At 47.0% G+C, this 27,887-nt stretch overlaps 1 protein-coding gene across 1 annotated transcript in view; it reads left to right on the forward strand.

Moving 5' to 3' along the window:
- PARG (poly(ADP-ribose) glycohydrolase) overlaps positions 1 to 27,887 on the forward strand; it is a 911,041-nt gene that overhangs the window by 35,489 nt on the left and 847,665 nt on the right. The window contains exon 2 of the mRNA XM_078643350.1: positions 27,549 to 27,615. Coding sequence (XP_078499476.1) covers positions 27,549 to 27,615 — 67 coding nt within the window. The remainder of the gene's footprint in view (positions 1 to 27,548; positions 27,616 to 27,887) is intronic.

A 27,887-nucleotide genomic window follows, 5' to 3' on the forward strand; every position in this document is an offset into this window, starting at 1 on the left:
TGTGTGGGTGGGTGGCTTTGTGTATGTGGCTCTGTGTGAGTGCAAATGTAATAGGTCTTGCATTTGCGAGCAATTAAGCTATTGGCATTGTAAATGACAATGCCATTTATTTATGTTTTAAAAACAAAAACATGAAATAAAAATAATGTCATGAGCAATGCCAATAGCTCTAACTTTAACAATACCGACACCATTGCATTGTAAATGCTTGTATTAAGGTTGTTATAGTAGTATCAAAATAGGCTATATAGACAATAAATAATTTGCATTCTATTAAGGCTTTACATGCATTTTTTCTCATCACAGTAGTTCTTATGTTCCTATGAGTTCCTATCCAGTGTTGGTGTCCCCTCCCAAGGTCAACTTCCCATCAAACCTATTCGATCTCCTCATCTGAGCTATCTTCATCTGATTCCGGCAGCGGCTCACATATGTCCCCCCTGAAAGTGTTCCAAGCCGCCCATATCTTATTCCATTTCCGCGGACACTTCCGGGCAGTATATACTGCACGTTCAATTACCATCGTTATTTCCATGTTTCTGCACCATGCAGACAGCGTCGGTACCTCCGCCGATCCCCATTTCTGCGCAATGTCTCTTTTAGCAATCAGGAGACCCAGTGTAGCCCATACTAGCCCATAGCGTGTAAGGTCGTTAGGTTCCCATATGTTTAGTAAACATCTTTTTGGGTCTGGTAGTAGCGATGTGTCTGTTGTCTGAGATGTGGTGCGGAGTACCTGTCTCCAGTAATTTGCTATCATCGGGCAGTCCCATATTGTGTGGAAGAATGTCTCCTCGTCTCCGCAGCCTCTCAAGCAAAACGGGTGTGGCGCTCTCTGTATTTTATGCATGGTCATCCTAGTATAGTATATTCTATGTAAAATTTTAAGTTGCACTAATCTTAGCCTGGTAGAGATGCCCACTTCTTTGGGTGATGCCAGGGCCTCTCTCCATTCCTGGTCATCTATGTCTCCTATCTCTGCAGCCCATCTCTCTTTCAATGTTCCTGTGGGGTCTGGGAGATTATTAAGCAGTTTTCGGTATGTGAAAGAGGTGGCCCTCTGTGGCATATGATCCGTCAGTAGACGATCCTCTAACTGGGAAGCTTCAGGAAGTTCAGTGTTTAATGGAAGTGTCTTTAGTAGAGCGTGCCGGATTTGCATGTATCTACATTTTTCGTTTGGGCCTAGGTTATAGTGCTGTTGCAATTGCGAGAACGGTATCACTGTTCCTTTCTCCCATAAATCACCCACTGTGGATATGCCTATATTATCCCACTGTGCGAAGCCCTTACTTTGCCGCAGGTTACCCAACGCTTTGGTGTCCCATAGTGGGGTTAGTTTCGTTATAACCCCTTTCCAGCCCAACTTGGCCTGTGCCGCATACCAGATCAGTGTTATGTGTTTAGTGGGTCCCACCAGTTTCGTGAGCATACCTCTATTGTAGAGTGCTGCTAACATATTATTTGTTCCTAATTGCGCCCTATCTGCGCTATATGCTGGGTTGTCATGAGGTGTGTGTATCCAGTGATTTATGACTTTAAGTTGTGCGGTCCAGTAGTACGGCTGGAGGTTTGGGAGCGCTATCCCCCCGTCATACCAGCTGCTGTTAAGTTTCGCCTGGGCTATGCGAGCTGTCTGGTTGCCCCACAGAAGCGCTGAGACCTGCGCCGCCACTTGCCGAAAGTATCGAGTTGGGATTCTGTCGGGCGTGTTTTCAAGGGCATATAGGAACCTAGGGAGGGCCTTCATCTTATACAGTGCTGTCCTACCAGGAAGCGTAAGTGGTAGCGTGGCCCAATGTCCCACGTCTCGTTTGAGCCGCTCCAGTGGGGGAACTAAGTTCTTGGAGAAGAAGTCAGTTGTGGATTTGGTGATGTGAATTCCCAAGTATTTGAACGAGTCCTCCGTCACCAGCAGTGGACACGCTGTCGGGAGTTGTGGTTTAGGCCCCTTTAACACATACATCACCGATTTAGACCAGTTTATTTCGTAACCTGAGAGGCTCCCAAGGGTATTACATATATTCAGTAATTCAGGTATCCCGCTATCTGGTTCCGTGAGATATACCAACATGTCGTCCACATAAAGCGAGACACGGTCCTCCCAACCCTCCTTCCATCTGATCCCTTTCAACAATGGGGTTTTCCTAAGTAATGTCGCCAGGGGCTCCAATGCAACCGCGAATAGCAGCGGCGACAGGGGGCAGCCCTGACGTGTACCCCGTGCCAGGTCTATCTCATCTGATATGTGGCTGTTGGCCGTCACTCGTGCCACCGGGTTGGTGTAAAGGAGTCTCACCCAAGCGCCGAACTTAGCCCATATGTGCTAATACTTCAAATAAGTACTTCCACTCCACCATGTCAAACGCCATCTTTGCGTCCAGACACAATATCACTGCCGGTCCTGTCAGGTCTGGGGCTCGCGCAATCACTCCTTGTACTCGTCTGAGGTTAAGGGCTGTGCTTCTGTGAGGCATGAACCCGGATTGATCCGGGTGTATTAGTTGCGGTAGGTGTTTTAGCATTCTATTTGCTAATAGCTTCGCGAGGATTTTACTCTCTGCGTTGAGTAATGAGATTGGACGATACGATGTGGTCTCTGTTTGTGGTTTGCCAGGCTTCGGGATCGCCACTATCGTTGCCACCCGTTGTTCCAGCGGAAGTTCGGCTTTTTCTAGACATTCTTCATACATTGCCAAGAGAGGCGGGGCTAATGTTTCCGCCATCAGCTATCGGTATTCCGTTTGGCCCCAGTGCTTCCCGGATTTCACCGAATGTATTGCCGTTTGTATTTCTGCGAGTGTCAAGTCTGCTTCTAATTCCGAAGCCGTTTCTGATGGTAGGGAGGTCATCTCAATGTAGCCAAGGGCTTCTCGTATGGCAACCTCTGTTGGGTCCGCCGTGGGGGCATATATACCTCCTTAAAATGTTCCGCTAAGATGCTGACTATGTCTCTGGGGTGTGACGCCAGTGTGCCATCCCTCGCCCGCAGTTGTTGTATTCCCCTTGCCACGTCTCCTTTTCTGTCTAGCCATGCCAGCATTTTACCTGCTTTGTCCCCCACGTCATACAACTTATCTCTCGTTGCCGTAATGTGTCCGACCGCCTGAGATCGCAGGTGATCTAGATATTGTTGTTGGCTTAGTTTGAGGGTGTGCGCCGTGTCTTGGGTCGGGTCTGCCGAATGTGCCGTTTCCGCTGCCAGTAGAGCTTCTTCCAGCTCTGCCAATTCTTTTTTTTGATCCCGTTTATACCCAGTTATCGAAGCTATAGCCTGCCCTCTAAATACCGTTTTATAGGCCTACCATAGTATTATCGCAGAATCTACTGATGCTGTGTTTTCCGTAAAATACAGTTTGGTTGCTTTGCGGAGTGTTTTCTTGATTTTCGGGACCATCAGATATCCTGGATATATGGGAATTAAGCGTCTGCGAGACTGTTCCCGGCATGAGAGTGTAAGTATCATAAGGGAGTGGTCGGATATGCCTCTCGGTTTTATGTTAACCGTTTCAATATTTTGGAGGCCAGAGTCCAACATTAAAAAGTAATCTATTCGAGAGAGACTGTTGTGTACCGCAGAGTGATACGTGTATTGTTGTGTCTCTGGGTGTGTGTGTCTCCATACATCTATGAGGCCCAGTGGTTCAGTAAACCCTAGGAACCGCGATGGCCCAGGTTTCTGTGTTCGTGCGGGGAATCTATCTAGTGCTGCCTTCGATCGTGGTGTTGAAGTCCCCTCCTATAATGAGGTCTCCCTCCGGGAGTGTCAATAGGAATTCTCCGAGTGCCGGTAGAGCCGCGGCATGAAGTGCCGGGGGGATGTATACCGAGACATCGTTCAGTAATTTTCCTTCCCACTGACCCTGAACCGCTGCAAATCGTCCCTGGTCATCTGTTTTGGTCTGTAAGATCATGAACGTGGAAGATTTTTTAACCAGAATGCCTGTACCCCTAGATCCCGTGGAGAATTCAGAGTGTGCCGCCATTTTGTACCCCCACCTATCCATTGCTCTACAAGCTGACCCCGTGAGGTGTGTTTCTTGTAAGAGTGCCAGTCATGGGCTGTGACGCTTTAGAACCTGTAGGACCAGACCTCTTTTTATCTTGTCTCACAGTCCCCTCACATTCCAAGTTGCAATTTTAAGGGGAGCGGGTGAGGCCTCTTGCGTTGTCACGCCTGAATTAGTATGTCGTGCGTTATGAGCCATAGATGTGGTGGTATCTTGGTACAGTCGGAGAGGGTCGCTATAGGACGTATAGGTGTGCCATGACCCAACACTGTATGTATAGAAACGTAGCGTGTGTTATTCTTAGTGTACTCTGTGGGTTATGCCTTATCTGCAGAACTTCGTATGTCTCTGTCTTCGTTGCCTTGAACAGTTGTGAACCAACAATCAAACCTGTTAACTTTCCCTTCCAATGCCTCCCCACCCTCCCTGCCTCCCTGCTGCGCGGTCTTATAACTGCCCGCCACCCCAACTTAGCAGAGCGCTCTCCCCCACCCAACATAAAGTACCTGCTTGTCCGGGGAACATTTCTCTTGTTATGTCAAAATCATGTTTACTATCTGGCATGATTCAATGTGTATATATCTAGGGTGGATCATGGTTTCCCGGCAGTGCTAAAGGTCCTAGGCCCACAGCCTATTGAAAGCATAGAATTCTACCAGGAAAATAATCAGATGTTCAGTGCATGTCAACAACACTTCAGTGTAACTGTGCACGAAGATCTATAGAACTATATCTAATATAGAGTTGCTAAAAGTGCCTCCTTAACAAATCCATTAGAAGACAAAAACTTGGGAGGCAGAACCACATGGACTCGAGAGCATTCGCTTTTTCATGGAGCTCTGGCTCAGCTCCGGATCCGCGAACCAATGCTGCGGCTAGAAGCATAAGCGGAGCAAGAGTTCTGGAGGCATTAAATGGTAGGTCCTTGGGCTAGATGCTGAGTGGAGTGCTTGAGATGCTCCTCACCCTTGGAGGCAAGTGTGACACTGCTCTTTTCCATCACAAGCCTATAAGAACAAGACGGATGCTCTGTACTGCAGGTCACCATACCCTTCCTGTGAAGTCCTGTTGGGCAGCAATGTTGGCATTGCACATTTCAGAGCGGGACGGGCATACTTCTTCTTATTAATATTATTTACAGTAATTATATTGCACACAGCTAATCCATGGAGTGTCCCTGCGCATTACCTACAGAATGGAATAGGCAGGCACATGCACAGATTATTTAAAGAGCCATGTTTTCAGCTTCTTTTTAAATGACCCGGATCCCTTACAGATCGTAAGTCTAACGGGAGCAGATTCCAGCCCACTGCACCCAGCAGGGCTAGTGATCCGCTCTCTCTGTGGGTCCTGGCTGTACAATACAACAACTTATTAGAGGATTGCAGTTGCCTCGATGGAGTGTAGAAGGTGAATCTGGATCTCAAATAGGAGGGTCTTTTGCCATATAAGGCGGCATGTACCAACACTAAGATCTTGAACTTCACTGTTTCCCTCACAGGCAACCAGTGGAGATCCCTGAGATGCAGGTTGACACTTGCCCTCGTAGGGAGGTGGAGCAGCATCCGGGCCACCGCATTCTGGATCACCTGGGGTTTGTCGAGGATATCCAGGCAAGCTGGCATGTAAAGCATTGCCATAGTACATGCGCGACTTAACCAAGGCTTGGGTGACCGTTTTCTTAGCATGTACAGGTAAGAGCTGCAGAAATTTCTTTAGAGCTTTCAGAATCCTAAAACAGGCCCACGTTCGCCTTATGATTTGAGGCCCAAAAGACAACTTGTCCTCGAACCATATGCCCACATTTTTTACCGGCCCACCCTGAGGAGCCGGCTGGTGGGAATCGTCCGGCCAGAATGAGAGCCAGAACAGTGGAGGGAAGTTCCCAAAGAGAAGAATCTCTGTCTTGCCCACGTTACATTTCAGTTGGGCCTTAGCTAACCATTGGAAAACTGCAGTGAGGCAGGATTTAACATGAGAGCAATTTATTTCACTCCCCTTATTCCAGGAAAAGAGCAGCTGTGGATCGTCTGCATAAGAAATGACTTTTTACCTGAATTTGTCCGCTAACTGAATTAACAGGGCCATTTAATATTGAACAGGATGGGGGATCAGTGGAGCGGCTGAAAAGGGAGGTATCCACATTTGTTGGATTCTGTCTTCCAAAAAGGATTTAAGGCAGTTCCATGCTGAACCGACCACCCCCATTTCCCCGCAATCGATTTAATAACAGGGCGTGAGCACTGTGTCGAACGCCGCAGACTGGTAGTACCAGTGCCGCCCTACCCACATTATCCAGTGTGTCCCTGTGATCGTGGGGTGGCAGCGGGCTGGAAAAGCAGGCAAGGAGACCGGATATAGTGGGCAATGCCGGTTCTTTATTTACAGACTAGAGTCTGTATTAAAGGAGGAGGTAGGGAAAACAAAGGCAAGGCTCCCATGTAGGGCGTCTTGGTCTTCTCCGGGATTGCGTTGGGGTGATGGGTCTTCGGAAAAGTCCGGAACTGGGGTGGTCCTCGGAGGTATCCGGCAGAGAAAGAAATAAGGAGCCGTTAGTCCTGCTGGACTCGATGTATCATAAAGAGTAACCAACACCAAGGTTCGAGTGAGGGGATTGAAAGAACGACCGTGAGGGGGGGGGGAAAATCGGGACGGAATAGGGAAGGAAGGATTAGAGAGTAGAAAGAAAGGGTGTCCGGTGAGGGCTCGTGATGGGATAGACTAAGTCCACGGTGCTGTACACAAGTGAAGACGTGCTGTACAATCCTTTTACAGTGAGGGCAGGTCTGGTGTAACTAAAGGGAAGTCTATATACAGAGCACCTAGCGTGCTAAGGAGGTGGTTCGCTTGTACTCGCACGCTCCGCCGCAACTCTCCGATGAGTTGCGGCCGCTCTTCAGCCACCTCCTGGGGACTCCACCAGTCTTCACTCCACACGTCTTCTCCTTCGGTCGCCTGCTCTTCCTCTGCTTCGGTCCGAGTCTCCTGCCACGAGATTGCTGCTCCGACGACGCTTCTGTCTCTGCTTCCGTCTTTTCCCTGTTCCGGTGCTGGAATCGAGGCGGAGCTTCCGGGGTCATGGCAGTGTGTTTCCGGTGATGGGCCCCTCTGGATTGGTTCCTGGAAGAAAGAGAGGGATGGGGTTCTGGTTGTCAGGGTTGTCTCCAAGGACGCTGCGCGGCTGATTTCCGAGAAGGGCGAACGTCCGAGGATAGGAGGTTTGGGCGGGGTAAGTGAAGGCGGCGCATCACAGTCCCTAATGGCTTCTCATACCTCAGTCAGTGCCGTTTCAGTGCTGTGTGGGGCTCTGAAGCCTGATTGAGCTGGATGGAGGAGCCCGTTGTCCTCTACAAACCTCAATAGCTGTCTGTTCACCTGCTTCTCCAGAATCTTAGAAAAGGCTGAGAGTAATGAAATGGGTCTAAATAGCCGGTGAGGAGGGATCTGCTGAAGGTTTTTTTTAAGCAGGGGGGATAATCATTGCCTGTTTCCAGCCACTTGGCTGATACTAAAGATAATTTAAACAGTCTATTAGCCACTGGATTAATAACATCTACTCCAGTCGCTAACAACTTGGGGAGGACCAGGATTGATTGGGGAGCCTGATTTTAATGACTTCAGTGCGGATGGAAAGTCTTTCAGGTAGATGGCTTCGAAGGCCTCTAATTTTGGGAGGATAGCCAAATTCCTAGTGATAGAAAAATCATCTTCATGGTCCTGCTTACTCCCACAACATAGATATGCCTGAATAGATTGGACTTTTTCAGAGAAGAAGCCCCCCAGTTCTTCGCACCACTCCTTGGAAGGCTCCTTGGAGTAAGAACCGGCCTCTGGAGTTAGAAAACTCTACACAATCAAAGAAATCTCTTAAGGATTGTTGCCAGAGCAAACAATTCACTCCTCATTGTGAAGGCCTTTAGCTCTTAGAATGGAAGCATAATAATTATTTTGACCTTTTTTAAAGATCTCTTTGCCCTCTTAGCTGTAATTCTTCCTCTAATTGCTTTCTAACTTCTTACAGTGTTGTCTTTCCAGTTTCAAGGGACAGGAAAACCAGGACTTAGAGGGGGTATTTCTTCCTCTTCTATGCCGGCAGGAGGGTGCAAGCTGTTCGGCAACTTTAAAAATCCACCTATAACCGCTGGAAGCCACCTCCTCGATTTCCCCAGAAAGCTCAGGTGAACATGGCCTGGTCCTTCTTGAATTCAAGGGAGTCATTCTTGTTAAGGGCTTTCCGCCTCTGCAACTTATCATTAGTGGTCTGTACTAGTTTAATCCACATCGGCCAGGCAAATTTAGTCGGAGAGTGATCTGACCAGATCACCGGAAGAGGGTCATCCATTAGTATTGCATGTTTGCAGCATACTTGATCTAAGATGTGACCTCCTTTATGAGACGTTTTCACAACAAACTGTTTGAGGTTTAGTTGGTTCATGATCTCCATAAACTCGGATGCCTCGCCTTTTTCCGGTTTGTCCAAGTGTATATTAAAATCACCTAGGATCACAAAATGGGAATATCTCGAGGCCAGGTAAGTGATTGCATTATCCAGAACTTTTAGGAACATGCTGGACCAGAGGTCTATAAATCAGAACTCCTTCTAGTGAATACTGTGGAGAGAGGTTGATGCAGAAGCCTAACGCTTCAGCTCCTGTCAATTCTACCAGCTCATTCCACTGGCAGCCCCCTTGCTCCCTTAGCATGATTGCTACACCCGCGCCCACCCCACTTTTCAATCTACCCTAATAACCTTGAAACCTTTGGGGATAGCCATCGCAATAACAGGATTAGAAGTCTTGGACAGCCATGTTTCGTTGATGAAGAGCAGGTCATGTAGCTCCTCATGTAGAAGGTCGAAGATGTCCTGAGCATGCATCTGAATGGAGCATGCATTAATTAAGGTTGCCTTAACCATGCACTTGCCCTGCTTGGCTTATGCCTGTGCTCCCGGTTGCACATGTGGTAGTGAGCCATGATACAACTTAAAGTTACATGCCCCACAATATGGGTGAGAAGAATCAAAAGATTCCAGCTGGGGGGGGGATAAGGGAGGGCGCGGTCAACCGGCAGGTCCTTTCCCCATTGTATGTCTGACTCAATCCTGGGTGTAGCTATTGTCACTATCATTGCTCCCTATTTCTAGACCATAGTGTCTGAGCCGTGGGGTCCAAATCTTGGAGAACTTCTTGGGGCAGCCTCGCACTTTGTATGTCACCCTTTTTGCAACCATGTACAGATCCATACTTGTCCTCCATTCTGCAAGTGTGGGAGGTTCGGGGGCTCCCCAATGTTTAGCAACGTCATTTATGGCCATCACAAGATCCAGATTGCATAATAATAACTTTGTGCGGGGCAAATCAATCTCAGTTGAGATTCCGAGGAGCACATATTTAGCCTCCCTTAGGAGTTGGGTCTCTAGCATCATGCTCCACTCCCCCAGTATCTGGTCCCAGTAAGTCTCTATGTGGGGGCATTCCCACAGTGTGTGTATGTATGTGCCACATTGGATTTTGCATATCGGGCAATTGGGTGAATCTGCTCTCCCCATAGTGAGAGGGGTACCCTATCGAATTATACTCTGTGGAGGATCTTGTATTGCACTAAGTCCAGTCGCAGCTTAATCGCAACTTCTCTTGGATGCATTAGTGCCTCTTCCCAGTCGATATCTGGCAATGGTCCTGTTCTAGCTTCCCATCTAGCTCTAAGGGGGCCCAACCTATCTGGGATCTTATTAACATTTTGTAGGTCCAGGATATCGCATTATCCTGGATTTCCTCTTGTAGCAATCTGCCTTCAAGTGGGGCAAATTAGAGGAGCTCTGTAGGGTTTACAGCCTCCGCTCTCCAGGCGTGTTGCGTTAGGAATTAATACCTTTGGGAACTATGGAACTTGAACTCAGCCTGGAGCGCATCAAAGGAAAGCAGGGTCCCCTCCTTGAAAATATCACCCAGCCTTGAAATCCCCACCATGTCCCACATTTTAAAAACCTGGAGCCTATTAATTTCCGGCAGTCTCGTTTCCTCCCAGAGCGGTGTTGCCCGTGTCAGTTTGTTGTTCCATTTCATCTGGTGTTCGGTCCTTTTCCATGCCTCAATGACCCTCTGCTTCGCTGGTAGCATTCTGCTGGTTCCCGTCCCCCGTATATGTAATGCAAATATGAATGCTGTCGGAACTGCAGCCTTTCTAAGGCATATGTGGGGTGGTCCCCTGGCATGTGTCCCCATTCATTTACAACTATCAGGTGTGCCTCCCGGTAGTAAGCCAGTATGTCAGGTAAAGCTATCCCTCCTTTATATTGATTACGTTGAAGTGTAGAAAGCGCTATGCGTGGGTGCTGTCCGTTCCAAAGAAGAGTACGTAATTCTGTGTTTATAGCAGTGAAAACGGATTCCGAGAACATGTGTTTTGCAGTACATATAAGAATTTTGGGAGTGTTATCATCTTGTACATGGCTGCCCTCCCGAGAAGTGTTAGAGGGATTCGTCTCCATCTCACAACGTCTTGCCGGAAGTCCACCAGCACCCGTTTGACATTACGGGCGATGCACCATACGTTGTCAGTGGAAACGTAAATCCTCAGGTACCGGAAGCTCTCTCTAGCCACTGGCATTTGTGCTGGTATGTTATCCACGTCAAGCGAGCCCCCAACAACTTAAAGACTAGATTTAACCCAGTTGATATGGTACCCAGAGTGGTCCCCGAATTCTCTGAATGACTGAAGTGTCAATAGGAGTGTCATGGCTAGGTCACTAATATATAATAATATGTTATCTGCATAGAGCAAGATTCTCTTCTCTGAAGAGTCTGGCGTCATCGCTAAAGCCGCACAGGGTTGGGTGGCCCTGGATTAGGCACGCTAATTGCTCCAGTATCAGCGCAAATAGTAACGGGGACAATGGGCACCCGAGTCTGGTGCCCCATTTCACTGGAAAATCGGCTGACGTCTCGCCGTTTACGTGCACCCTGGCTCTGGGATTAATATATAACTAGTCTACGCATGCTACGAAAACCGGTCCGAAGGCAAAACTCAGTAAGACCTGACACATGAAAGGCCAGTGAACCGAGTTAAAGGCCCTTTTCAGCGTCTAGGTAAAGAAAGGCATGGGGGGGAGGGGAAGGGGGAGCGGTCCACTCCTGACCGTATCTAGCCAGTTGGCCAAGCGACAAAGGTTAAAGCGTGTAGAGCGCTTGGGCATAAAGCCCGATTGATCACACTGATTCAGTGAGGTGATGATCACAGTGAGCAGGCGTGATGCTTGAATTGAGGCCAATACTTTGGTTTCAACATTAAGCAGTGATATCGGGTGGTACGAACAGCAGTCCTGGGGGGGGGGGGGTTCCCGGGTTTATGGATCACCACAATTGTGGCTTGACGCAGGTCTGGTGGTAGTGTCCCTTTCTTAAGGCCTGCATTATACATGCACAGGAGGTGCGGAGCTAATAGGTTGCCATTGCGTTTTAAAAATTCAGATGGAAATCCGTTTGGTCCCAGAGTCTTCCCGGGTTTTTGCCTCGATCGCGTCTGTGACCTCTTGTAGTGTTAGATCTTTGTTGAGGGCCATTCGCTTCATGAGTGTGACCTCGGGGGTGCAGATAGTTTCGAGATATTTATTTTCTGCGCCTCATCCGTTAGGGGTCTAATCTCATAGAGGGCTCCGTAACGGCGTGCAAATGCATCTGCCACTACTCTTGCGGTTCTGTGAACCACCCCATTCTCCTGAATCTCTACGTCCTACCTTGCCTCCTTCTCTCTATTGCCCAGCCACGCCAGAAGCTTCCCAGCTCTGTCCCCCGACTCATAAAGTCGATGTTGCGTGGCCAGAAGTTGCAATCTCACCTCTCTCTCCACTAACGTTCGTTAATCCCTGCGCGTCACAGCTATCTGGCAGAGCAGTTCTTCTTCTGGTGTGGGGCTAATGCACAGTTCCAGGTCAAGGAGTTTCTGTTCCAGGGCCTCAATCTGGTGTGTCTCTAGTTTTTGCTTCTGGGCTATTATGTTTTGCGCCCTATCTCGCAGCTGCCTCCCATAATGTTACTACCGAGGTCACTGTACCCTCGTTTTCCCAGAAGTACAGCTGCGCAGATTTCCTTGGCAACCTTGTGGTGGTGTAGGTCCCATGCTGACATCTTCCACTCTTGTCACAGCACAAAGGTGATCTCAGTGGCAGCGGGTGAAATGTGAAAGTGGTGAGTTGTAAAAGCTGGGAATGAGTGTTGTCCCGCGAATGATCGAACTGTGTGCTCCTGGGCAGAGACTGCAACTATCTGCCAATTAAATTAAATTAAATTGTGTAATGATTCAGTTGCACGTGACAACAGCGGTTATAAACCAATCATCTGCTTTAATGTGCAGGCTCATGCTGAATCCCTTTTTCATTGCAAAATGGTTTGTTTTTACCCCATACTAAAATGCAAATAAAGACCCTAGGAAAAACATCTGTTTTAGACTTGAGTTAATTACTAGTGTTACAGCTTTAGCCATGCCCACTATTATAATTTCGGACAGAAGACCGGGTTAAGGAGGCAACATGTGATTATGTCAGAGCTTCAATCTCTCAGTTTTCAAGACAGGCACTCTCCATCAAAATTGTGAAGATTCTAGGTCTTCTCTGGTGCCCAGTGCAAGTGACATCCTTTCACTGAACATCTGTTTCATGAGAGGCAAAATACTGGCATGGCTGGCCATTTTCGGTTATGGGAACCTATTGGGGCACGCTAGTGGTTTCTGCAACAAGCTATTAGTCACTAATTGCAGTTCAAAACACAAGACACTCCTGATATTAGCGTGCTCTCTGCTGTTTCAGGAATGGGAAATGAAATCAAAGCTGCGTAGACAAACTTTTCCACAGCTCACTCCCCAAGCTTCCACTGTCCAATCAGGAGGCTTAAACAGTGGTGCAAATATGAAGGGAGTGCTTCATTAGTTGCCACCCACTTCACTTTATCGATGTAGGCCAGCCCTGCCCCATACCATTTAGTTCAATTGCGCTCTGCTGAAAACGCCTGGGTTACAGCATAAGCGCCCCATTTAAAGGTTAATCATGACCGCTTCCTCCGGCCACTCCCATCATGCCGACATCACTCTCTTTGTGTGTGCCTCGAGGGCGAGCAATAGCCCTCGTCACGGCCAGCACATGCACAGGAGGAATCGTCTCTGACCTCACCCCTTCCTTTAAAAAAAATAATAATAATTGGAATTTGCACGAAGCAGTGAGCGCTTAATTAAAAGCTGCTGCTCCACATGGTGTACATTCTCTCTCTTCTCCTAGATGCTAGTAGGGCAATGCCACTTTTGTCCATTAAAACCAGCTGACACTGGGTGATCCCACCCACCGTCAACCACAGGGGAGAGTGGTCCGATATGCCTCTGGCTAAATATTCTGCTTTTCCCACTCTACCCAGCTCGCCCGCTGGTGCAAAGAGGTAGTCCAAACTGGAGAAAGTCCTATGAGCCCCTGAGAAATATGAGTAACTACGTGTTCTGGGATGTTATCTACGCCAAGGGTCAACTAACCCCAGCGAGTCGGCAAACTCGGCCAGCTGGGTGGGCATAGGCACCCCTTGAGTAACCTTGAAGCGATCCATTTGCGGGTCTAAGACATTGTTAAAGTCACCTCCTATAATATGCGTGGAGGAACCAGACCCAAGGAGCACCTCAGTTAGTTTGTTGAGTGTGTGGCTCTGTAGACGTGGTGGAATGTATGCGCTTATCAGCGTGAATTCCTTCCTGCCCCATGTTCCCTGCACTGCGACTTATGTACCATTGGGATCTGTCCACGTTTTGGTAATGTGGAAAGGTGTTGTTTTCCTGGATCAGGGAAGGGCACTGTTTGCAGTTAAGGTAATATTTCTGTACATATGTTAATGCTGTACAAACTTGTATTTATGGTTCATTAATTGAAAGCCTTTATTATTAGGGTGAGTGCTCCAAGTAAATGTTGTAAGTTCTGACTGCACTACTGACAGTGGTTCCAGTATAAAAATGTATACACACGTTTTCGAAGTTTAGCAATATGAAACTGTGTATAATGCTCCCAGAATGCTCTCTGATGATGCAAATAATTGTGAAAAGCTTGAAAGCAAGATTGATGATTCTTTGCTTTCAAAATAAAATGTTCATACACAAATGAAAGCAAGAAAAAAACATTTTGTTAAACTACTGTAAAATTTCAGGTACTGTTTCTTTGCAGTATTATTTAGTAACATGTGTTGATGCATGCTAGTATTTCCCAAAAATATTCATAATGGAAAATGTGTGTAACCAGTTTCAATAAGATTATGGGAAACACAAATAAACAAGCATTGGCAAAGTCTATTGGTCTGAAATTGGTGGTCAGCTTTTTAGTTTTGTCAATGTGTTACTTGTTTTGACATGGTTTTGGTAAAACCTTATTGGTGTGGGAGCTGCTGGACCCTCACCATTATAGCAAACATTGGCAAAAGCAAAACATTTCTTTTGGTCTCAAAAAGCGCACACTGGCACTGAACAAAACTACTTTGTGCACCGATATGCTCCTTGTGAAAGAGCAGAATGCTGTCACTCGCAGTGAAGCTAGCCAATACAGAGAGGGAGACAGAATTTTAATGAACACAAAAGGTCACGGTCAACATCAGACCAAATTAGGGGCCCAATTATTAAATAAACTCTCAAAATTAAACCCATGGGAAATGTCCTTGCATTAAGTGCAGCTATACGGCTTTTGCATTCCCAAGAATTTACAGAAGTAGGACAAGAAATAGTACTCCTAGAAAATATTTTTGAACTGCATTTTAACATGAACAAATGTGCATGTGTAGATTTGCTCATGCGAAAATCTGAGTGTTTGCAAGTTCACTATCTCTCAACCACTTTTTATCCAACTCTGGAAGAAGGTTTACATCTGCCATTGTCAGGAGTACATTTCCAACATTTCTCAGTATGGGAAAAGATTAGAGAAGAGTTGTTGAAAACCCTTAAAACATGCAAGTTGGTAGGTTTGCACAGACTCAAAAAGGCATTCTAACGCTGGAACTATTGCTTACCACTACCTTCAGCCCCCAGTATGTAGATCTGCAGAAAGGTGGCCACAAAAGGGAAATGCAAGTATTCATACACTACTATGGTATGGGCCCTGGCATCCGAGAGGCTATATCAGATCTCTTTTATAAGGAGATTGCTGCTGCCATAATTTGTCGCTGACCTACATTGCACCAAAGGGGCAAGTGGATTTTGTTACAGGACACGTAGATTTACGAAGCAACCTGCCCTATGGACACGTAGTTATTTTATTAAATTCCACACCCCTAGGCATTGTAAATGAAAATGCCTTTCATGTATGTGTTTTAAACCCACACATATATAAATGGCATTGTTATTTTTAATGCCAATAGCTCAAACTCTCACAAATGTGAGAGCACTTTAATGTTGGCCACACCCATTTCTTCAGACGCTACTTCCCGTATTCAGGTTACAGTGAGCAGCGTCTAAACAAAGGGGCACTGACAATATTAAAGTGAAAGCAAATATGGTGCGCTTTCACACAAAGCAAACATAAAATAATTTAGAAACGTTCTCCGTGGCTGTTGATGTGAAAGCAGCCTGCCCTATTAATTAATTAAATAAATAAGCGTGGCCGCTAATGTGAAAGCGGCCGCATGTAAAATGAATAAATAAGCGCGGCCGCTAAACTGAAAGCAGACGGTGCCATAATTTAAATAATTGAATAAGTGCGGCCTCTATGGTTCAAGCGGACCGCATAGTAATTTAAATAAATATAGTTGTAAGCCAGCGGCGTGCAGCAATGTTGTGGGTGGAATAGGGGAAGAGCATTAAGGAAAATAGTGCTCACCAACTTATAAGGCAGAGCATGTAATAACATCAGTTAAAGGTCCAGTCCTTATGGGCGGTAAACAATGGAGACAAGGCGGTACCAAGGAGGGACTAACAAGCCTCATAATGAATCGAAACCCAGCGTTTATGAAGGACAATGACACAAGCCAATAAACAATATGGGCGGAGAGTGGGCGGGGTTACAAAGCCATACTCTACTACTGCATGCCTCACGGCAGCGCATGCGCTTCTCAGGCTTGACCTAAAAACCAAGGATGATCCATTGGGTTCACAAGCTCAGCACAAATACTTTGATGAACTTCTCGGAGCTGGACTAGGACTTCAACAAAGCGGCAATCGAGCCATTCACATCAACCCAGGGTGCTATATGGTCTAGTGCACTGCAGGATGTGGAACAGGCACAGCAGTGACAAGACACACTGTCAAACCCCTGTAAGTGGCACTGTGGCACAGCATAGCAATCAGAAGACATGCTATGCAACCCCCTCAAGCAGCTTCCAATAAGAATCTGGATCACGTAAAAACATCTACTCTTGACCAGGCGGTGCACACTAACTTGGGTGACTGGAGCGTTGCAATATGCAGAATAGTGCAGCACACTTTAGTAGGTGGTAGCTTCCAATACGGTTCCCAGTTTGGTTACAGTTCATTTGTCCTTGTCCCACTTTCACAGTTCTCATCGACCCACCTCAGAGTCGGACCCTGGGCCCAACATGTCCTGACTCACTCAGCGGGCTGGATTATAAATCTCAGATTGAGTGTGCAGACATCACTGGCCTTTACACTGTATGCGCTAGAGGGGACTGCAAATAAAGAGCACAAAACTCATTCATTCTAGGAAAGGAAATATTAAGCACTGCTACTGCAACTTAACATCCCACATCTGGGTAGACCGAGCGGGCAACTCAACAAAATGATTGGGTGGAGGGCACCCTCATTTCTCATGGCAGGCCATGGCCATTCTCTATCTTCTACCACCCCTATTCCTTGCTAGTGCTTCAGACAAGAAAGCTTAAAATGGCCATAATCTTCACAGCTAATTACCTGACCACCTCCCCATGCCAACATTTTTTTACTAACCACACAATATTCTTCTGAAGCACGAGCACCGGCTGTCTACAAGGTGGCATTGACCACACAAGAACTAAACATCTCCAATAGCGATGTGGACAGCCATGAAGGGATCTTTTGCTCCAGCCAACATTGTACTATATTGCTCTCTTATGTTCTGCTATTTGGTTAGTTATGAAGGGCACATAAACCTGTAAGGGTTTTCCGGTGCGAAAGGGCAGTAAAGCAGTAATAAAACCCTTGCATTTCACAAATGCAGATGTAAACCACCTTTTAGTGTCAGATCTATGAGCGCAAGAAATAAGCCTAAGCATGGTTGGCATCAACGTGCACGGAGTGGCACACCCAGAGCCAAGAAGCTACTGCCTCCTAGCTTCATTTAGAGGTTGGCGGATGGGGGTGTACCACCAACATTTGCTGGCTGTCTCATTTGCTTGTGTAAGCGTGTGTATACTCTAAATGGAACAGACAAGTCAGCAAAAATGTTTGGCAGTTCAGCTGCCTCTGCCATACTCGAAATGACCCTCCAGTCTGCTATAGCAGTATTTCAGAAGAAAAGGGCCAGTGATCACAGGGACAGAAAAGGGAAATATCACTGAATGCATGGATTCAGGAAGCTACCAGCATTCCCAAACTGGGTTTTGAAAGTCACTCTGGCCTAGATTGCGAGCCTGTCAATTTTCTGGGGTGAATATTGACATTGTTTGGCATTCTGTCCATTAATTGTCCTTTTTGCATTTGTCCACCCGAGTGAGACTGGTATGCCCAGACATGTGTTCCGTACTCTCTCGAGACAAGCTAGCCTGGCTGATGACGAGTGATACCCCAAAACCGGTTCCAGGATGCTTGTGTCTAGTCCAGGGAGTACGTGGCCTTTCAGTTCAGGCTGGATTGTTCCCATGGGGAGCAGGGTCAAGACTGATTTTCATATGGCTGGGTTTAAAGTGGAATGACAGGTGGAGTAAAAAACGATGAATTTAAGCCCAGATGTCTGTACTGGAGTGAATGTTTGACATTGCTCAGCATTCTATCCATCAATTATTCTTTTTGCAGTCATGAGTTTTTTGGAGCAGCAATTTGGCATGCCTGAATTTGAAGCTATATTTTTAATGATCTGCAAGCAGGATATGGAACATTTTGAAAGTGCTAAAGAAAGTGCTAGCCTTGCAAGGAACAAACTGCTAAACATCAGATTGCGAAGTATGAGTGGATGGAGTGAACATGCTGAGACTTGTGCATTCAGACTCAGTTCATCATCAAACTTAAACCCAACGGTCCTTACCACACCCAAAGGGCTAATGAAAGCACCCAGGTCCAGCAACACCATTTCACAATGACAACCATCAAACACCCACATTTTCCCCCTGACTACACAATAGAAGCTGTATTGAGTCAAATCTCTCATACTTTGAGTTTGGAGGCTTCAGATGAAGGCGAGGGTAAGGGGATATTTGTTGGCAAGTGTGTACGCCTCTTTGACATAGCACAGAATTGTAACCTTGTGCATACTTCAAAAACTAGATATACCGGATGCTGGGTGCAACTGCAAACCACTCAATGGAAAATATGTCACCAAGAGCTTCGCTTTGGCACAAACGCTCTTTGGTTGAGACCACTGAGCAATGACTTGGTAAAAAACATACAGTAGTGTCCGTGCCCGTCTCACACGCGTACTCAGGGTACCTGGTTCCCATGGGCAGAGTTTGTCATGCGAAATTAATTCAATAGTCAAACAGCGTATCAACAATGTCCTTGTGAAACTGGGTATCCCCCTTCCCACTACCGATCCCCTTAGGTTCTCTGGGTCTTACTTAAAAGTAGAAGCTAGCAACAAGGCTTACCATAGCTTAATCTTTGTGCCCACCGCCTGCAGCCACAAGCAGACACCCGCTTGAAGGACCTTGGCTTTTTTCATCATGAAACTTTGATGATGAAAATCCAGAGCTAGACAGAAAAGAGAGAGCGGAGGAGGAAAAAGACAATCGTGAAAAGGAGAAAGCAGGGGATAAGAAAAAAATAAAAATGAATAAATAAAAACACTGAAGAGTGCAATAAAGAGGAAACATAAATGGTAGTGAAAGAAGCAAAAAGGGCAAATCAAAAATCAGGTAGCCTAGGTATTTGGAAACTGTAATACATAGTATCATTGCAGCCTAAGAAAAGCTTTGGGCCCACTGATTCATTTGCACAAATTAAGCATGACCCCAAACACCAGAAACTGAAGCCTGACCACGAATTCACAGCAGGGTAAATCTAAAATACTTGAGAAACTCAAATCAGTAAAATGACAAACACAAAACGAGTTACTACGTTATATATTTGATATGACCCACAAAGGCTACCAGCGATGATTCACCCACAGACTTAAGCAAACTCAGGGAGCATCAAACTATCATTCCTAATGTAAATTCCAGTTAAGTAGTTGCAAATGGTTTATATAAGATCTGGGTGCAGAACTTGGTTATGACACATTGAACTGTATATGACCCCGGAGGGAAAAAAGGCACATTTTGAAGAAAAAAAAATATTGCTTTAGTAAGAGCTAAAACATGACAACAGTAAATAAAGATCCTTGTGAACAGAATATGCAAAAAATCAACCAGACACTGAAACTAGAAGTTCTGATGAGCTCATGGCTGAAAAATTCCCTGAGAGTAAATTTACCTGGAAATCCCTCTTAATACCCTATAGTTGGGAGGGCACCAGAAAAACGTGATCCTGTGGCGGTGTTTTTTTTTCGGTGTAAAGGTGGATTTGCCGCGATTGCCACATAATCCGTAATCCTGTGCACAATTTGCAGATTTGAACAAAATAATATCAGCTTCCAGATAAAATTATGTAAAGTTATTATAAACGTTGCACACAGGGTGCAACTTTGCACCCACAAGTTGCTTTTGAATGCTGGATTCAGGCATTTGAAGTGGTGATTTCTGTGCAGAACCTGAACCAGTCTTTAAAAGTTCACTGGCATGTGGCTTTTATCACAAATGTTATTGTCTGTGGAGGGAATGGTTCTTGAAATTGTTGCATGTCACTGTTCACATACATTCCGAAACACATCGTAAACATGAATGTCCTGCTCTGCATATCGGTTTCCGAATGAGGCAGATGCTTGCAAAGCCCCTAAACTAAAGCAACTTTTACAAAAACAATGGAACGCGCTTAAGAATGAAACACATTTTTACGTCTCGCCTAGCAACACAGCACATACGCTGCATGCCTTGGCGAGATCTATTGTCGTTGGTTTCTTGTTCGGTCTCGCCTAGCGACGTAGCGCATGCGCTGATCGCCTTCGCGAGACCTATTGTCGTCTTTTTTTGGCCGAAGGGTGACGGGACATGTGCACGCGTACGGACAGGAGATGTGCACCTGTCCTGTCTATCCCTGTATCCTGCTCGTTATGCCTGCGCAGACAGGAGATGTGCACGCGAACCGCCGTCTATATCTCTCTTGCGTTTTTTATTTGTATCCACGTCCACTCTTTCCAGGGCTGTCTTGCCTGCTTGCGCGCATGCGTTCAGGATTCAATGTGTTTATGCGTGCATAGCTTGTGCTCGGGAACGGTATCAACACATGAGAACAGAACAGAACAGACTAAAAAGGATCAGGAGTGCCTAAGATTTAATCAGCAGGATGCGAAACAGGCTAGGGCCAGCACTGGCCCATCAGTGCTCGCTCTTTGCCCACTTGCTCAGCAGTGACACGGTGTGGTACTCGCTGCACGCTCGCTGGCAAGGACCCCCCCTCCCAGCGTGTCTAACCCCCGGTGGTGTGAACTTTCACTGGCTGGGGTCTGTCTTCTATCTCCTGCACACGCCCCTCCCAACCCCGCCTCAGTGTGTAGAAGTTGCCTGCTCAGAACCATAGCAGAGCTGAGAGATGTTGCGCACTTCTCTCTGGGGCACAGGTAAGTTCACTTCATTTATGCTCTGCTTCTGAATCTGTCTGCTGCTGCCAGTCTTCCCTCCCCCCACCCCCCATCTGCGCTGCCCTTGCCTGCTGCTGCTCCTGACAGCGCCACCTCACACCTCAGTTTCACTGTCTGGATCCCAGTTTTGGCTCCTATTTTATGTGCACTAGTATGTACTCTGATTTTCTGTACTTTTGGTGTGGACGGACCCATTGGATATGTGTACATGCTTCGTGGGTTTATTGTCAGCCACTCCGTGGAAAGGTATGTCGCTTGTAGCTGGGGACCCCGCAGCATATCGGCCAGCATTGAGTAGGGTGCATGAGGAAGCTTTGACCCAAGTACTCTTTTACGCAACATGTCTTCAAAACTACAGAGTGTCTGGTTTCGTATGCGTATGAGAAGAAGTGATCTGGTAACTAAACTGCACTCTTCGGAGCCAGAGATTCGGGTTTGCAAATTGGTTGCTTCTGCTCTGCTCTGCATTGTGTGATCCTGCACAAATTACCAGAGTGTCTTCCTCTGACCTGCATCTCTTGTCTGGCAAAAATAAACGGGAGTGCCCTGGTGCATTATGTAATGTTTGCAATGTATGTTATACATGAAAAACATAATTACAGTTACAAAATAACATAATGCTGGTAAGTGATGAGCATTACACGTGGTAGGTTGTATATTAGGCGCACTAGTTTACAAGTTGAATTCTGAACCAAACCGACACATCAGTGTTTGTTGGCCATTTACTTAACCTTGGGATGTTTTTAATGCGATTCAATTGTACAAATGACTCGGCGAAGGCTTATATCAGCTGTGCTCTTCTCCTTCAGTGTCAGTTATTTGTTTGACGCTGGGACGATTTTTGCACGGTGCTTCAATTAGACTGTGTGTTTGTGTGTCTGCGTGAATATTTATGTGTGTTTGTGTGGTAACCAGTGTATATGCCTGATGCGTTCTTAAGATAGAGCGACATTATTCTTTATTAGTTCAAACACAATAAGTTTTCGTACAGCTGGTGTTGTAAACCCAGGTAAATAAGAAGGTGCTTTCATTTGTGAGAGTGAAGAGAAGCATTTGCAATGCAAGAGGTCTCACATTTACGCGTGTTTAAGCTATTGGCATTGTAAATGACACTGCCTTTTGTTTATGTTTAAAAAAATAAAACATAAATAAAAGGCAGTCATTTACAATGACAATAGCTCTAATTCGCGTAAATGCGAGACCAATTGCATTGCAAATGCTTGTTTTAATCCAGGCTGCTTCTTTTATACTGCCTGTTTCAAACGATCCATTTCATTTCGGGAGGTAGGTATAGCACGGTTAACAAAATTGAGGTCTTCCACTCAAGACAGCATTATTAATTAGTGAAGACATTTACAAAAAAATCTTCTGATTGTGTATTTTAACTACACAGCCATTTTTTTAATTTTATTTTAAAAACAGTTTTTATTGGCTTTTCAGTGTAACAGTACACATAAATTTGTTATTGTACATACAGACTGCATAGTTTGGCATCTTCATTGTTTACAATATATAGTACATTTGGTAATCGGCGAACGGTGTCCGTCAAAACATCTTCAATATATTCATGATAATTAAGCCGCCCCTTGACATGTCCCCCCCTTGGTAGAGCTCATGTGGTGCGTGTGCGGAAGACCTCGTGAGACCCATCCCTACAACAGAACAGTGTATGTTGATACTCATTCTGGTGACACAGCCATTTTTTTGGTTTTAATGTCAAAACAGCATTATGGCAATGCCACAGAAGCACAACTTGCCTTTTAATTGTACAATAATCCACATTATTTGGCTTCCAATGCTGCATAAACTAGACAAGTCTGCCGCATAACTTGGTCGACCACTACCCTATTTCCAGCGTGCTTGATAAAGAACTACTGTGAGGGTCCTAGCTGCAATGGGGCGTGGGCCGACTCTGCGAACACAGCGACACCAATTCCGATGCAATAGAAACTGGCTGTGCAGTTCAAAGAGGAATTAGAAAGGAAAACTCAAGACAGGTATTACAAAAGCATCTGACTCCGTCACAATCCAGCGCTATCCAGAACAGGCACTTCGGCGCTATATTAACAAAAGCAGCCGACATTGTCCCCATCAGTCTCAATAACAAAAATAGTGCTCACCCACTACATAAAGCAGATGGTTTAAAGAGCCAAGTAAAATATCCAGTCCTTATGGGCGGTAACAAATGGAGACAGGGCGATACCAAGGAGGGGCTAACCAGCCTCATAATGAATCGAAAGCCAGCATTTCTGAAGGACAATGACACAAGCCAATGACAAATATGGACGGAGCTTCAACTGCACACTCTATTACAGCATGCCACGCAGAGCGATCAGTGCATGTGTCCTGCGCTAGGCTCGATCTAAAAATAGATAAACTCTCTGGCAACACCATTTGCTGCCCATTCTTCCCTCTAGTCCCCCATCCCCACTCTCTTCCATCGCCCACATCAAAGTCCCCAATGGTCAACATGACAATCTCGATGCAGGTATAGTCCGAGAGGTCTGTATCCCCCCTCCCCTTAGCTCAAATCAATCTATTGCAAACAGTGCAAAATTAACAGGACAAAAGGATATAAACTTGTGGACTAGTCCGCCAGTTCCTTGCAGCTTGAGGCTGCCGTCGCCAACGGGGGAGTCCCTGGTCGTTCTGGACTGGTTCGGCCACTAGGCAGCCCCAGATTACGTCCTTCTTCGGCCTAACTAAGGGCTGTTGCTGCGTTAATGCTGATCTAGTGGTCTCCACACTCATGCGCTCCATGAGATTGATGTTGCAGAGGAGTGGGTGGTCACTGTCTTCGTCAGCTGAGCCGCCCCCATCTGACCGGTCTGAAGTTCTGCACTTCCGTTCGTCCGGCTGTTTGTACCTGGGTTTATCAATATCCAAATCCTCTTTCGAGTTTGAGAGTTGGCCCCCGTTCCCACCCCAAGATGGCGTATGGAATGGGGTTCCTGCCTGTGTCCCCCGAATCTCATTGGTCATGCGTCTCTTTTTTTCTCTCCTTGATCTAAGACCCATTCTTTTTTGGGGGGCGCTCCTTTGTGAGTGCTCCCCTGCTTCCTGGCTTCGTCTCAGTATTGAGCATTCTTCAATCCATGCTCGAGAACTATCGTCCCATCTCCCTTCTACCGTGGACTGCGAAGGTGACAGAAGCCCATGTTAACGGCATCCTGTCCAGTCACTTACAATCAGCTAACATTCTTGACCCTTCGCAGAATGGCTTCCGTGCTGGGCACAGCACTGAGACAGCTCTTCTGTCCATGGTTGAACACTTGCGCGCTGCATTGGATGCGGGTCAAACGGCGGCTCTGATACTTTTAGACCTCAGTGCCGCCTTTGACACTGTTTCCCATGGAATACTTCTGCAGCGGCTGGATGAGGCGGGCGTCAAGGGCCTAGCTCTGGATTGGTTTCGATCATTTCTTTCTGATCGTACCTTTCGGGTTTCGACACCTCCCTTTGAATCTAAATCCCACCGCATCGAACAGGGAGTTCCGCAGGGTTCAGCACTGAGCCCCACGCTTTTTAATCTTTATGTGCAGCCGCTGGCTGCTGTCGCCAAGCGTTGGGACCTTACTATGGTGTCCTACGCTGACGACACACAGCTTGCGGTGACACTTAGTGGCAACTCTGATCTTGAAGCCTCTAATTTCCGCGAGGGTCTCAGTGCGGTGGCTGGATGGATGACGGCTAATTGCCTGCAGCTCAATGCGAAAAAACCCGAGGTATTGATTGTGGGCAAACAGAGCAACCTTTGGGATGACGGGTGGTGGCCAGCTAACCTCGGCCCTACCCCGAGCCCGGCTGTCGAGGTGAAGAATCTGGGTGTTTGGCTGGATTCAACGCTCAGTTTCTCCTGCCACACAAAAAAAGTTGCGGCGACTTGCTTTGGCATCCTACGTGGGCTTAGGCCGGTGTTGAAATTTTTTGACGCCTCAACTCGACAATTGATTATTCAGGCAGTCATATTGTCCAGGCTCGACTATGCGAGTTCATTGCTGCTTGGAGCCAATCAGGTTGAAATTCTCAGATTGCAGCGTGTTCAGAACGCTGCAGCCAGGGCCCTTGTCGGTCTTCCCAGATTCTGTTCCGCTAGAAGCACTATTGGCAAGCTCCATTGGCTGCCTGTGCTTCAGAGGATAGAATTTAAGACTTTATGTCTTTCTTTTAAGATTTTAAAACTTGCCTCCCCTCAGATCTTGGAGCATCTCGTTCTCCCTTATACCCCCTCTCGCCAGTTGAGATCCTGCGGACAAAATCTAGCTATAGTCCCTCGTTTTCTGAGAAGCAGGTCGGGCGGTCGCTCTTTCAGAGTGCTTGCCCCTAAATTATGGAATTCCCTTCCTGCCCATATTTGTGTCATTGATAACCTTTTGTTATTTAGGAAAGCTGTAAAAACTTTTATCTTTCCTAATAGCTGCTAATTTTCCCTCACTCCGTTTGATTTTTCTCTTTTCCTGTTTGTGTTGTGTTCCTTTCCAGGTGCAGCGCCGGGACGCCCCTTAGCTGTGGGCAGCTGTGCGCTTAAAAAATGGAGTTAACATAACATAACATGCCCAAGCCTCTTCAGGTGTCTGAAAAAAGTAGGATTTGTCCTGCAAGAGGATTTTTAGTTTTGTGGGAAAGAACAACATTTACTGGAGTCGGAGGGCTCTTAGTTTGGCCTTGACAGAGTCGAATGTGCGTCAAAGCCTTTGCACTTTCCAGGAAAAGTCTGGGAATGCCATTATCTTGGAGTTTGCAGCTCTCTGATCTTCGGCCAATTTCGGAGTATTTGGTCGGTGTCTTGAAAATTAAGAAAGCCCATGATCAAGGGACTTGGGATGGAGGGGGGGCTGCCGCCGCCGCACACTAGGCATCCTGTGGGCCCGCTCGATGAATGAGTCTGAGAACCCGGCCGCGGGCAATGAGCTCCTGAGCCATGGGGTCAGGAACGCTCCTGGGTTGGATCCTTCCGCCCCCTCTGGAAAGCCAATAAATCTCAAATTATTTCTGCGGGCCCTATTTTCAGCATCATCCACTCTCCCGGTGACCTCATGAAGCGCCGCTGTCAGGCCAGAGACTTCTTTCCGCAGGGTACCTGAGGTGTCCTCGTCCTCAGAGATGTGACGTTCTGTTTGTGTCACCCTCTTGGAAATGTTGTGCATATCTTGGCGTAGGAGGGTCACCTCCTATCGTAGCTCAGTCATCTTCCCTTCTAAAACCTCTCTTGTGGAGTGGATCGCTTACAGGAGGGTTGCGTTGTCCGCAAGGGCACTTGTTTCATTTGCTGCGTCCGAGGGCCGGGGAATCGCTTTCATGTTCTTGTTCATTTTGCCCTGCTTGGAGGCTTTGAGGTCTTTCTCTTTTGCCATTGTAGGCCGTCTGTCGCCAGTGTGGCCCGACTGCCCACTGCGGCACAGTGGTCGTGTCTCTGTGTGACTCCTGACGGGCTAGCGAGTGGTGTGGCACACTGGATGCAGGAAAGGGGGATATTTAAGGCAGCTACCTCTTGTGAACGTCGGATCTCCAACACCCCGCCTGGTGTCGAATAAATGTCACTGGTCTCCACCCTCCTGTGGGAATAGAAAGTGGGGGGTGTCAAAACTCCTACTGCCCCCTCTCCTCTCCGAAGCGTCTGGTCCTCTTTAGAAAAGCGGAGTGGGGTAGCATAGGTTCTAACTGGTTTTGGGCGGACCTCCTCACTTCCTGTTCCCGCCTGACTCCGATGTTCCTGAGGCAGTCTGGTGGCCCCTCAGTGTGCACTGTAGGTTTCTTACCCGGTGTCTCAGGCTGGTTCCGTCCCTGGATCTGGGTTCTCCACACAAGCCCGGGCACTTGTTGTGCTGATGCCTGACCGCGCTGTGCCTCCTTGATTCTTATGGTCAGCTCATCAGGGGGTGAGGCCCTCTGTGCCCCGCCATCCTCATTGCACAGGTATGGTCTATCCTCCAACTTCCCCCACCGGTCCACTCTCACGATCCTGCCGTCACTGGAGTGGGCCTCCACAAGGCATCCACAATACCGCAACCCGCCCTCTGCATCGGATGGGCGGCCATATCGTAGCTCGCAGCTTCTTCCATGTCCGGGCGACAGCCAGTAAAGTTGCTGGGTCTGGCCGTGAGTAGCAAAGGCCGTCCCGCTACCATCGGTCCCCACAGGACCCACCCAGGTCATCTCCCGACAACCTATGTTCACCTCGGCCAGGCTGGCTCGAAGGGACCACAGCGCGGGCCAGATACTCCGTCTCCCGGTGACTCACCCACGCCGTCAGATCCGTGCCTGGACCCTCCATTTCGCCTCCTTCTCTCCGCTCGTCTCCAGTTCCTCACCGCCGCCGGGGATTCACCACTCTGCTAAGTGATGTCGCTTACGCCTCCGCCTCTCTCAGGTTGCCGACATCGATCATCCGCCATTTTGCAACGCTGAGCTGCGCTGCTCACACACCACGTCTTTGGAGCTTACTTCAGTGGGCTCTGCTTCTTTCCAAGCACCGCTCCTCGCCTCTCTTATTTCCTAGGCACTTGGAGGTACCGTTTTTGAAAGGTTAGTTGAAGTTTCAAAGGCAGGATTATGTCAGGATTCTGTGTGGGCTGCCGGAGCTCCAGCAGAAGCGTCTATACGCCCCCCCATAAAACATGGTTTTGACAACAATCTAAATAATGTGGAATGAAATATTATGAGCGTTATTGTGTTAATTAATTATATGTTCCCCTTTCTTTTTTTTCCAGTCTTAACACAAAGACCAATTTCCTCTTGGTTTCATCCTACCGGACAAAAGCACTGCAAGTCAAAGAGGTATGATTTTGTAATACACAAATGTTTGTAGGCAAAATTACAAACATGGTGCTACTCATAAGCTTATTGCATTCCATGATGACCACCTGCCTTTTTTTTGTCAGACTGCTTAATTTGATGAACACATAGCATTGGTGGTATTCGGTGGCCATGTCTTGTGGCAGCGTAAGACAATATTATATTCTTCGGCCTGCTTCCAGGTTAGGGAGCAATGGAATGATGATGACGGAGAGAACACTTTTTAGATCTGCGGGTATCGTGCCAACAATTAT

The sequence above is a fragment of the Lissotriton helveticus genome, chromosome 5_1, assembly GCF_964261635.1.
Source record: "Lissotriton helveticus chromosome 5_1, aLisHel1.1, whole genome shotgun sequence".
Lineage (NCBI taxonomy): Eukaryota > Metazoa > Chordata > Amphibia > Caudata > Salamandridae > Lissotriton > Lissotriton helveticus.